The 13,529-nt window shown below is 45.6% G+C and overlaps 1 protein-coding gene across 1 annotated transcript; it reads right to left on the bottom strand.

Annotated features, from left to right (window-relative positions):
• Nucleotides 1-8,184: 8,184 nt before the first annotated feature.
• On the bottom strand, nucleotides 8,185-10,686 carry LOC142160344 (uncharacterized). Its single transcript, XM_075215263.1, has 3 exons — nucleotides 9,765-10,686; nucleotides 9,378-9,461; nucleotides 8,185-8,904 (listed from the first exon to the last, which is right to left on the bottom strand). The coding sequence occupies exons 1-3, from the start codon at nucleotides 10,267-10,269 to the stop codon at nucleotides 8,279-8,281; spliced, it is 1,215 nt and encodes a 404-aa protein (XP_075071364.1). The 5' UTR covers nucleotides 10,270-10,686; the 3' UTR covers nucleotides 8,185-8,278.
• Between the last annotated feature and the right edge of the window lie 2,843 nt (nucleotides 10,687-13,529).

A 13,529-nucleotide genomic window follows, 5' to 3' on the forward strand; every position in this document is an offset into this window, starting at 1 on the left:
ATGGCAGTGAAAAGTATTGCTGGTCCTGTCCCATTTGTCAGAGAACCTGTCCCAAACCCAAGTACAGGGCATCTCTCATTCCGATACCAATAGTACAAGTTCCCTTTGAATGGATAGCTATGGACCTTGTGGGGCCATTGGAAAAATCCGCACGTGGGCACCAATATATACTAGTGGTGCTTAATTATGCAACCAGATATCCAGAGGCAATTCCCCTACGAAGCATAAAGTCCAGCACCATAGCTAAGGAACTTGTATTGATGTTTACACGATTGGGAATACCCAAAGAAATTCTCACAGATCAGGGTACTCCTTTCATGTCTAAACTGATGAAGGACATGTGCAAGTTGCTAGGGGTTACTGCGCTTCACACCTCTGTATACCATCCACAAACAAATGGCTTGGTGGAACTCTTTAACCGCACATTAAAGCACATGCTCAGGAAAGCAGTGGCTCAAGAGAAAAAAGATTGGGACACTCTTATTCCCTATTTGATGTTTGCCATCCGTGAGGTACCTCAAACTTCAACAGGGTTTAGTCCCTTTGAGTTATTGTTTGGGAGACAGCCCAGGGGTATCTTGGATATGTTAAAAGAAGAGTGGGAGCAGCAAGGTCCCAGGGAGCCAAATCTGGTACAATTTGTGTCACAAATGTATGAGAGGCTAGGAAAGATAGGGCCCATTGTGCAGCAACATGTAAAAGAGGCTCAGGAACGACAGAGAAAAAGTTATGATAATAGTGCTGTTGTTCAATCTTTCAAGCCTGGAGATAAGGTCCTAGTCCTGGTTCCCACCCAGGAAAGCAAACTTTTTGCCCATTGGCAGGGTCCATATGAAGTTCTAGAGGTTGTCGGTCCTGTTAATTACAGAGTCCGCCAATTAGGTAGGAGAAGGGAAGAGCAAATATATCATGTCAACCTCCTTAAACCTTGGCATGATGAGGAAACCTCTCCTCAGGTAGTGAGTACTGCCATTGAAAAGTCTGAAGTGCCCATAGAGCCAGCTTTGTCCATTCAGCAGAGACAACAGACTGAAGAAATGGTTCGTCGGAACAGGGATGTCTTCTCTTCCATTCCTGGGCGCACTACCTTAATCGAACACAACATTGTCACTGTGCCAGGAGTCATTGTAAAGCAGAAGCCGTATCATATTCCAGAAGCCAGACGGGTGGACGTGAGAAAGGAGGTCGAGAAGATGCTCCAGTTAGATGTGATTGAAGAGTCCACTAGTGAATGGAATAGTCCCATTGTGCTTGTCCCGAAACCCAATGGGACAATTAGGTTCTGCAATGACTTTAGGCGCCTAAACATTATGTCGCAGTTTGATGCCTATCCAATGCCACGTGTGGATGAACTAGTGGAAAATCTTGCTGGTAGCAATTATTTAACAACCCTTAATCTAACAAAGGGTTATTGGCAAGTTCCCCTGACTTCCACGGCCAAGCCAAAGACTGCATTTTCCACCCCTGATGGTCTCTATCAATATAAAGTCCTACCCTTTGGGTTGCATGGGGCACCTGCCACCTTCCAAATGAATAAATTGCTACGACCTCACACAGCTTATGCAGCCGCTTACTTGGACGATATAGTGATTTATACCCCAGACTGGGGATCACATTTAGCCAAAGTTGAGGCGGTCTTAGCTTCATTAAGGTCAGCAGGGTTAACAGCTAACTCAGAGAAATGTGCCATAGCCATGAGAGAAGCCAAATATCTGGGGTACATTGTTGGTCGAGGGCATGTAAAACCCCAGCTAGACAAAGTGGAGGCAGTAAAAAACTGGGCAAGACCAGAAAAAAAGTCGCAGTTAAGAACTTTTTTAGGCTTAGTAGGTTACTACAGACGGTTTGTAAGCCACTTCGCCACTAGAGCTGCTCCCCTTACGGACATGTTTAAAAAAGTTGTCCAGATAGATTAACCTGGTCTGATTCTGCAGAAAACGCCTGGTCTGATCTTCGGTTAGCTCTTTGTTCCTCCCCAGTTCTACAAGCACCGGATTTTACCCGGAGGTTCTTCCTCCAAACTGGTGCTTCTGGTGTTGGCTTAGGTGCAGTCTTGTCACAGGAGAAGATGTGAGGTAAATGCCAAGGTAACCCGCTGGTTCTTGGCACTACAACCTTTCAAGTTCTCAGTAGAACATAGACCTGGGATTCTGCACAAGAATGCAGATGCATTGTCACGAAAATATGCGCTCCTCGCGAAGTCCGCGTCCCCCGACTTGGAGACGCTAGGGGGAGGGATATGTAACAAAAGGAGGCATTTAGCTGGCAATATACAGAGAAAGCAGGGAAGTAGAGTAAAACATTTGTGCAGTAATGCACCTAGAGTGAAGACTTATGTATGAAAAGCAATAGTTTAAATTTGGTTAAACTTACATGATCTATAATCCTTCCTCTCAGCAAACAGACAGGGCATGTCTGGTTGTGCAAACAGAGCCAGTGATGGGTGTTTTCTTTTAAAGAGAAGGTGGGTGTGTCACCTGTCCATCAAGCTAAGGCTGGGGGAGGAGCATCATGTATAAAAGCTTGTTTGTTTCATTTGTTCAGGGAGACCAACGCTGGGATACATGGCTGGTCCTGAGAGAGAGCTGGTCTATGTATAGCTAGCGTTTAGGGTCTCCATGATTGCTGTGCAAGTATACGGTGTCAAAATATTTACCATCCTGACAATAAAGCACCATAAAAAGGAAGAAGTTGTTCGCGTGTGCTTCTGCAGTAGCGGGCTCTTGCCACAATAGATTTTGGCACAATGTCCTGTTTAATCAGGTTACTACAATTCGTGTGCCAAAGGACCGGTTATCTGTGCTATTATGTCAACCTATGAAGGGTGTTTCCAAATCATTTGCTAAACTTAGCCGCCACATATACTGTATAATGCAGCTAAACTTCAGATAGCCAGTGACTGGAAGAAGGCCTTGCAGCCCTCTAGATTTGCTGTTCTGAACAGAATCTGGCATACTGCTTCCATGGAATATGTGACAAGCCTCTTCCATGCTCCTGTATCTGCTTCTCATAAAGTTTGGGACGCATGGTACTCCTATAATGGCAGCAGCATGCCGGGCTCTCTCTAAGTATCATGTGTTTCCACCTTCTTTGTCTTTACCTTTTGTTCTTCACCCTTTGACTCTCTCTACTAACGATCCGTGTTACTCTCCACTCTTGCACTTGTCAACACTATATCTACTTCTTCCAGTCCATCCCCCTCCCTCTCACCTGACACTCCCCCTTTTATTTCATAAAGGGATGGTAGTCCCCTGAAAGACATAACCCTGCTAACAATAGTCCCCCCCCCACCCACTCCTCCCTGCTCCCCTGCCCTCCAACTCCTTAGTAAAAAAAATCCAGCAGTCTTGCTCATCTCTCCTATGTCCCCAACTCTACATGATTTCTCTTTTTTTGTTGTATATTTCGTTTCATTAAATAATTACGCTGGGACATTAGCTCCTGGAACTTATCAGGGATATACAATGTTATTGTTAGGAACCCCTCCAGCCGGCACAACACAACCTGGAATCTACTCTGCCAGTCAGGTGTTCACTGGAGCCCCTGATGGTGGGGACAGACTGGGCTGCAGACTGACAGAGGGTCGTGAAGTGTGTACCGGCTGGGGAGAACCCAGGCAAGCAGAGTGAAGTCCAAGCAGAGGTCACGGGCCGGCAGCAGATAGCAATTCCAATAAACAAGCCAAGGTCAAGGGTCACGAGCAGACAGGAAGGTTGGTAAACAAGCCAGAGGTCAAGGTCACGAGAAACACAGGCAGGGTCCAAATCCAGGCAAAGGGTCATGCACGGGTAATCAGCTGAATATTCAACGGACAGGAACATGGCACAGAGCAGGTCAGCAGACAGGCAACAGAAGCTATAACCGGCAGTGAGGCTGCAGACCTCACTGCCTTAAATACAGACATAGACTAATCAGGGCTTGCCCCTGGGGAATACACACCTGCAGGCTAATTGCCTACTATACAAACAGACCAATCAGGGCTTGCCCCTGAAGTGTACAGTTGCAGGCTAATGCCTGTTAATTCAGTCCCCAGCTGCATCTCATCGTTGGTCTAATGGATGCATGTGCGCGCCCGGCTTCCTATACTGCCGGGGCGCCGCGCTGCAGAGGCGTCCAACCGTTGCCTTGGCAACAGTCGGCAGTTGGGCGGAAGTGACGTCCCGGTCGTCATGGTGACGGCAGGGATGCCGGGGAGCATATGAAGCGAGCCGCGGCGGCTGTGAGTACCGCCACGGCTCGTGACAGTACCCCCCCTTGAGGAGGGGTTAAGGAACCCCGACACCCAGGTTTTTTATGAAATCTCCGGAAAAATTCCTTCAAATGTCTTGGAGCGTACAGTCGTCTTCGCCGGACCCAGGACCGCTCCTCTAGCCCACGATTCTTCCACTGTACTAGGAAGTGCACCTGTCCCTGCACTCTTTTAGAATCGAGAATCTTCTGTAGAACAAATTTTTGCGGTATGTTCTTATTTCTCACAGAAAAACCTGAAGGCTGGGATTGATTCAGGTATAATACTGGCTTAAATAGAGAACAATGAAATGTGTTGGGAATCCTTAGTGAGCCAGGAATCTTCAATCTGAAGGCTACCGGATTAATCTGCTTGGTAATCATGAACGGACCAATAAATTTAGGCCCCAGCTTCTTACAAGACTGTCTGAGCCTAATATTCCATGTTGAAAGCCACACTTTCTGGCCCACTTTGAATGAGTAAGTGGTACGGTGGCGATCCAAATTTTTTTTAGCAGACAATGAGGACCATTTTAAGGAGGACTGAACTTTCTTCCAGATTACTTTGAGATTAGCGGCTGTGGAACGAATCCCCAGGATACCAGCAGATTTGAGAGAATATAAAGAATTGGACATGGAATGAAAACCGAAATTACAGTAGAACGGGGAAGTTTGAGTAGATGAATGAGATGAGTTATTGTAGGCAAACTCTGCCCAGGGCAACAAAGAGGACCAGTTGTCATGAAATTCTGAAGTATAACATCATAAGAACTGTTCAAGGGACTGGTTAACCCTTTCAGTTTGCCCATTAGACTGAGGGTGGTATGCAGATGACAGACTGATGTTGATTCCGAGAAGGGTACAGAAGGATTTCCAGAATTGTGCTATGAATTGTGAACCATGATCGGAAACGATATCAGAAGGGAGTCCATGGAGACGGAAAATATGTTGGATGAAGAGAATGGCCAGATCTCGAGCGGTAGGAAGCCTGGTTAGCGGTATGAAGTGTGCCATTTTGCTGAAGCGGTCTACCACGACCCAAATGGTATTGTGTCCCGCAGAGGGTGGCAACTCAACAATAAAGTCCATAGACAAATGTGTCCAAGGCTTTGCAGGAATGGCCAATGGAACCAACTGACCTACCGGGCGAGTCCTGGGAATTTTGTTCCTGGCAAAAACCTCACAAGAGAGGACGTGACTCTTGACGTCAGCAGACAAAGATGGCCACCATACAGTGCGGAAAAGGATTTCCAATGTTTTGAAAACTCCAGGATGTCCAGCAGTCTGATTATCGTGCGCTTCAGCAAGGACCGCGTTCCTTAAATGAACTGGGTCAAACAAGCATCCTACTGGATTATTATCAGGAGCTAATCTTTGAAACCTTTGTAGGGCGCAACTCAGGTCTTGGGTTAACCCAGCATGGATCATAGACAAGGGAACAATAGGATCCGCACTAGTAACTGGACCATGGTGTGCCAGGAAGCTTCTGGACAAGGCGTCTGCCCGGACATTTTTAGAACCTGGAAGGTGATTACAAAGTTAAAACGGGTGAAGAACAGCGACCAACGAGCCTGCCGGGGGTTCAGGCGTTTGGCCGACTGTATATATTGCAGATTCTTATGATCCGTTATAACAGAGATCTGGTGTGCAGCGCCTTCTAACCAATGTCACCATTCCTCAAAGGCCCATTTGATTGCCAACAGCTCTCGGTTTCCCACATCATAGTTGGTTTCCGCTGAAGAAAACTGACGGGAAAAGTAGGCACATGGGTGTCAGCGGTGAGTATGGGAATCTTTCTGAGACAAGATGGCACCAGCACCGACGTCAGAGGCATCAACTTCAAGAATAAACGATACCTTAGGATCTGGATGTCTAAGGACCTGAGCAGACAGAATAAAGCTTTCTTCAGGGTTTCAAATGCAGTTATTTCCTGGGGTGACCAGTTAGCTGGATCGCTTCCTTTGCGAGTCAAGGTGACAATAGGAGCCACAATATCAGCAAAGCCGCAAAAAAATCTTCTATAATAATTGGCGAATCCCAGGAATATCTGAGAAAAATAAGCCCGCGCTCGGTATATCCCAAATTATTTATGGTACCAGCTGCTTGGCATTAAGCCCGCGCTCGGTATATCCCATATTGTATGTGGTACCAGCTGAGTGGCAATAAAAATGCCCATATATGTATACAAAACAAAAAGAAAGTTGTCAGCGCTTATCCTTTAAACTGCATATCTGTGTGTGTCTAGCAAAATGAAAACATGAGGTATTAGTTCATATTTTGATCAAAAGACTTAAGCCTGCATCCCAACATTAAGAGTACCTCATTATATGCAGGTCCTACACTGACCTATATGCTTTAAACACTATTAAAATGCAGTTAAAATCAGATGCACTCACATCCCAGGTATAGGGGTTTACATCTAGCAAAGGCTGGCTTGTGAGCCACACCCAAATGTGCCTTAAATAGACTTGATAGACAGCTGCTATGACAAAAAGGCAATATTTTGAAACAAAACCAGAGAAAAATAAGCCCGTGCTCGGTATATCCCACATTATATATGGTACCAGCTGCTTGGCAATAAGCCCGCGCTCGGTATCTCCCATATTGTATGTGGTACCAGCTGCGTGGCAATATAAATGCCCATATATGTATACAAAACAAAAAGAAAGTTGTCAGCGCTTATCCTTTAAACTGCATATTTGTGTGTGTCTAGCAAAATGAAAACATGAGGTATTAGTTCATATTTTGATCAAAAGACTTAAGCCTGCATCCCAAAGTCAAGGGTACCTCATTATATGCAGGTCCTAAACTGACCTATATGCTTTAAACACTATTAAAATGCAGTTAAAATCAGATGCACTCACCTCCCAGGTATAGGGGTTTATATCTGGACCGCCTTGAGGTTATTCGGTTGTACCCAGTCCAGGATAGCTTGGACCTTGGTTGGGTCCATGGAGAATCCTTCCGAAGAGATTAAGGGCTAGATTTACTATCAGGCGTGTTTGTAAACCCGCCGACTTTCGGCGGATTTGGCGGCGGTTTAGCCATCGCCGGATTTACTAAGGCTAAACCCGCCGTTCAAACGGCCATAAATGATGTTTCCAAACCCGCCTCTGTATACATCGCCATGACGGTTTCAACAATGTTCAACATACAAACAGCCGGATTTACTATTAGGGGGTTTATAAAGCCGCCGGAAAACCGCCATTCAAAAGACCAAAATGAAAGCGCTGCTTGTGAGCGGCGAGATTGTTCAAACAGTGTGCTGTTTCAGATATTTGGGCAATCAGAACAGAAGGAAAAGGGCCATTTCATGTTCAAAGTTTTTTCCTTTGGGATTGTATATGTTAAAAGGCCAGTGTCTTGTAATTGCAGTGTTGTTTTGGTTTCTTTTTCTCTTGTGTCTTCCCACCATGCAATTTATTTACTGATTTAGTAGAGGGGTGTTATAGCGTACCTTTGTACTTTGGTAAACTAGGTTCAGGTTACTAGAATAATCTGGTTGGGTGGCTATGTATGCACCTGAAAAGGGGTTTGATATTATCCTGGCTGGCTGTTTGATACATAATCTAGCAATACATCAACTTACCCCACCGATTATTGCAGTAGACAGTGAAGAAGAAGGGGTCCGTGTCACATCTGGTGATGTGCAGAGCACAGAGGGCGGAAGGGAGATTAGAGACCGTCTAATTGCAAACTACTTTACGTGTAAGTAGTATGAAAAACATTTTTTGCTCAAAAATGTGTTTTATGTGAGTGGAATTTTTATATTTTATTTTAAATGTTTTGTAAATTGGAACCTTTAAAAACAGGATAGTGTGTACTCCTCATGTGGTAAATATGAACATCCCTGGATTGTGACAGTCAGAGGTCAATGTTTAAGTGAAATTAGTGCATAGTTTTTAAAACATCAGTATACTCTTGTTTAATTAGCAGAAAAGAAACACTGACACCATAGAAATTTAACTGCATTTATTGCAGAACACAATAAATAATAACGTATAATGCTTACGCAAACTTGTGAAAACATGAAGCAATAATAATTATTGCACTACCGACGTCTTTTTGCAGGCATATCACAATGCTTGGTGCCACTCTCTCCCCTCCCTCGCCCACCCCTGGTGCGAGCACCTCTCCTTGGAGGAGTACTCTGTACAGATGTGCTAGGCGTACTAGCGGTACTGGTGGTGGCGGAAGACATAGGTGCCGGTAAACGGGCTACAATTTGTGAATGTAGTTGCCCTGCCAGCCGGGTCACATTGGCATTCCCCTCACGTACTGTGGAATGTAAGGCCTCCACAGCCCCAGTCATTTGGGCCAGCTGCACATTGGTCTGTTCTAAAGCTGTTGCCAGACGGTTGATTCCAGCAGGGAGTTGACTATTGGAGCGGTGTATCCGCCTCAACTGGGCCGCAATTTGGGACATGTGGCGAGTTTGCCTGTCCATGAATAATGTCTGTTGCTGCTGGAATGCGCCAATAGACAGCGCCATTTCTCTGGCTGGGTCCATAGGTGCAGGTGCAGGTTGGTGGTGTGATGGTTCAGCAGGGCCAGGTGAAACTTCCTGGAGGCCAGACACAGGGGCATCCACTGTTACCAGGGTGATGGTTGTTAGATCCTCTGGCTCAGGGGACATTTCCAGGGACTCCGCCTGAGGTGGCTGGTATGAAGAGGGCCCTGTGTATGAAAAATGACGGTAAGTATATAGTATATAATATGTTTGTATATTGCATTCTGAACACTGGATAGGAAAGAATAATCTTTAGCAACTACAGATTCTTTCACAATGTTTGCATTCCTGATTTCTAGTCCTATGCTACCTGCTTACGGATGCACTTATTATCCTTTTAATACCCATTATCATTTGGACTGTGTAGTACATGCTGGGTTATTTTGACTAAACTGCATGCTATCAAAAGTGGAGATGTTGCCTATAGCAACCAATCAGATTTTAGCTGTCATTTTGTTGAATGCAATAAATAAAGGTATATTCTGATGGGTTTCTATAGGCAACATATCAGTTGAGTAAAATGTAGCCCTAACTTCTCATTGCAAACAATAAAAAGAAAAAAAAAATCAACATTGACAGCAACATTTGCACAGAAAATCAAGTAACTCCATTATTTCTCTCCTAAACAGAAATCACGCACCTGCTTGCTCGTCTGTGCCCGAATCTCTCGCTGAAGGTGGAGGTGTAGGTCTGGCACTGGGACTGAACTGCGGTCCTGGCGATTCTGGATGTATTAGAAAAAGCATACAATGTATTTCCAGAAAAAAACAATTTCCAAATATACTGTTTATTGCACAAATGTGTTTGCAATTTTTTTTTTTTTCCTATGAGAAAAAAAAACCTTTACAAACTATTAGAGGCAAATATACACTTTGAAAAACAAAAAAAAAAAATTTTTTAAGAAAAAACGTTTGCAAAGAGAAAAGCAGTTTTAAAAAGAGAAAAGCAGTTTTAAAAAGAGAAAAGCAGTTTTAAAGAGAGAAAAGCAGTTAAAATACTGTTAGGGTAAAAAAAACAAATAACTCACCAACTACTTGGCCAAAAGAGGGCGAGTCGGTGTCCTGGACATTTATGCCCTCTACAATTTCAGCCGGCATTATCTGGCGCAGCTCCTCCTCATACGTGGTGTACTCCATACGAAGTGGGGGGCCACCACCCGTGCGCCTTGTCGACCTCCTTTCCTGGGCCATCTTCTCTTTAAGCCTCCTCTTAATATCAGAGAAGCGCTTGCGGCAGTGTGCCACTGTCCGCTTCAGTGGGCCCACCGCGTTCACGGCCTCACAGACTCTCCCCCACAGTTGGTGACGCCGCCTTAGAGGAGTCCGGGCTGCCAGGTTCCCTAGGATGACCTCGTAGCAGGGAATGATGTTGTGCACCAACACACAATTCTCATCATGTGAGAAGCGCACATTCCTCCCTGTCTTGGTCTTCCTGCCCTGTCCTGTCTCCTCAACCTCTCCCTCTCTCTCCTCTGACCCCTCAACCTCCATCTCCCTCTCCTCAGCCTGTTCTCCCCTCCTATCTCTGGACATTTTTACCCAGAAGACAGAAAAACACAAAACACTGAAGGACTTACAAACACAAAGAACAAACTACACTACCTACAGACACACTCTCCACACAGTCACACACAAGTAACACAGACAAAGGACAAGTCAAATACAAAAAATACAAGACAGAAAATAAATGAGAAAATAAATGTACAAAACAGGAAAAAACCACAGGACTACTCACACTTCAAACAGATATCGCTCCACCAATCCACCAAACTCCAACTCTCACCAACTCTCAGCAAACCACTATCCTCCAAACTCCTCTCACAAAACTCCTCAAACCCCTATCAAAGAAAAAGTGTCAGGCCAGTGGTTTATATAGGCCTTGTGATGTCAAATCTCCTGATTTTTAAAATAGCCAATAGTAACAGGCCAGGAGACAGGTGTAATTTTCAAAAAAACTGCCTTTACACAAAAGCGCCGTCATTTAAAGCAAAAGCGCCATGTTCTATTCAAAGCCGCCGGCGGCTTTGAGCATTACATCCCGCCGTTACATCGCCGGCGGCTTCAAATTGAAGCTGAAATGCGCCCATTAGTAAATCCGGCTGTTTGCAATGCAAACACGCCGGAAAACCGCCGCGATGCATGGCGGTTTGAAGCCGCCATGCATCACGCCTGATAGTAAATCTAGCCCTAAATAACCTAGAAAGGACACCTTCTGAACCTCAAATTCGCATTTTTCAAATTTAGCATAGAAATGGTGTTCTCGCAATTTTTGTAGGACTTGTCTGACGTGACCCTGCTCACTAACACCCCCCTCGCTTAGCAACGTCTTCTTTCACAAAGAAAAACAATTTGACTCTATCAAACATTACATTTTTCAATAAAGTCTCTTTTTCCTGTAACAAGAAATCAAGGGTTAATACACAATGTATCACGCATGTCACCGGATTAGTTTCAATCTAAGCCTTATATTCATGTGTTTCCCGTGGTAACTCCTATCTGTTGTACTGCCTGGCGTTCCTCTATCCTCGGATGCCATCTTGCCAAGCATTCTGCACATGCACAAACCTGGGAACCATTTTAAACCTCTGCTCCACGGTGATAGGAGGATCACCAGCCAGTTCCCTTTATAAGGGTCCTCCACCTTTCTATGGAGGTCAGATCATCAGGTTTCCCTACCTGATAGGAAGCATCTCCTCTGACTCCCGTATGTGCTCATCAGGGCCGCCGAGAGGGGGGGGGAGCGGGTACTAATTACCCGGGCCCGGCATGTCAGGGGGCCCGGCCCGGGCCCTTGCGCTGCTGATTTTTTTTAATTTTTTAATTTTTTTTATCCAAACGTTTTTTTTCCTTTCCTTTTTTTTTTTTTTTTTTGGCGGGGGGGGGGGGTGGGGGGGGGCTCGGTCGTTGGTGGGGGGAGCAGGCTAGTTTAAAAAAAAAAAAAAACATACTCACCTGATCGCGGAGCCGGCATCCCTCCTCTCTGCTGCTCTGTGCTCTATTCAGACTGTCTGAATGCTGGGTGTGATGTCATCATGTCATGCCCAGCATTCAGTCAGTCTGGAGCAATGGAGCACAGAGCAGCAGAGAAGACCAAGAGAGGAGAAAAGGTAAGTGAAGGGAGGAAAACGAGGGGGGCACAGAGGGGTTAAAAAACGGGGGGGGGGGGGCAGCATGACAGAGGGGTTAAAAAAATGAGGGGGAGCACAAGGGTTAAAAAACGGGGGGGCAGCATGACAGAGGGGTTAAAAAATGAGGGGGCACAAAGGGGTTAAAAAACGGGGGGCAGCATGACAGAGGGGTTAAAAAATAAGGGGGGGCACAGAGGGGTTAAAAAACGGGAAAGCAGCATGTCAAAGGGGTTAAAAACGGGGAAGCAGCATGTCAGAGGGGTTAAAAAATGAGGGGTAGCACAGAGGGGTTAAAAAACGGGAAAGCAGCATGTCAAAGGGGTTAAAAACGGGGAAGCAGCATGTCAGAGGGGTTAAAAAATGAGGGGGAGCACAGAGGGGTTAAAAAATGGGAAAGCAGCATGTCAGAGGGGTTAAAAAATGAGTGGGGGCACAGAGGGGTTAAAAAATGGGAAAGCAGCATGTCAGAGGGGTTAAAAATTGAGGGGGGAGCACAGAGGGGTTAAAAAACGGGAAAGCAGCATGTCAGAGGGGTTAAAAAATGAGGGGGAGCACAGAGGGGTTAAAAAATGGGAAAGCAGCATGTCAGAGGGGTTAAAAAATGAGTGGGGGCACAGAGGGGTTAAAAAATGGGAAAGCAGCATGTCAGAGGGGTTAAAAATTGAGGGGGGAGCACAGAGGGGTTAAAAAACGGGAAAGCAGCATGTCAGAGGGGTTAAAAAATGAGGGGGAGCACAGAGGGGTTAAAAAATGGGAAAGCAGCATGTCAGAGGGGTTAAAAAATGAGTGGGGGCACAGAGGGGTTAAAAAATGGGAAAGCAGCATGTCAGAGGGGTTAAAAATTGAGGGGGGAGCACAGAGGGGTTAAAAAACGGGAAAGCAGCATGTCAGAGGGGTTAAAAAATGAGGGGGAGCACAGAGGGGTTAAAAAATGGGAAAGCAGCATGTCAGAGGGGTTAAAAAATGAGTGGGGGCACAGAGGGGTTAAAAAATGGGAAAGCAGCATGTCAGAGGGGTTAAAAATTGAGGGGGGAGCACAGAGGGGTTAAAAAACGGGAAAGCAGCATGTCAGAGGGGTTAAAAAATGAGAGGGGCACAGATGGGTTAAAAAATGGGAAAGCAGCATGTCAGAGGGGTTAAAAATTGAGGGGGGAGCACAGAGGGGTTAAAAAATGGGAAAGCAGCATGACAGAGGGGGTGAAAAAATGAGAGGGGCACAGATGGGTTAAAAAACGGGGCAGTATGGCACAGTGGGGTTAATAAACAGGGGTCAGCATGGCACAGTGGGGTTAAAAAATGGTGGGCAGCATGACACAGTGGGGTTACAAAGGGGGGGGGGAGGCATGGCACAGTGGGATTGAAAAAGGGGGGGAGCAGCATAGTATAGTCTGATGAAGGGGAGCCAGATGAAGGGGGCAAAAACAGCATGGAGGGCACAGTGTGATCATAAGGCATGGCGATGATGAAGGGGCACATTATTGTAATATTGGAGCTGGAGGAAGGCCTAATTATTAATCGTGGGTGCTATTGATTTAACGCTGGGGCTGGCTGTAATTTTCTAAATGTAGCCATTTTTTTTTCAAAATAGGTCCTTCAACATTTCTGGATCCGGACAAGCCACAACTAAAGAAAGCAGCAGCCACAGGTGGAGAAAGTGAGAAGAAC

This window comes from Mixophyes fleayi, chromosome 6 (assembly GCF_038048845.1).
Source record: "Mixophyes fleayi isolate aMixFle1 chromosome 6, aMixFle1.hap1, whole genome shotgun sequence".
NCBI lineage: Eukaryota > Metazoa > Chordata > Amphibia > Anura > Limnodynastidae > Mixophyes > Mixophyes fleayi.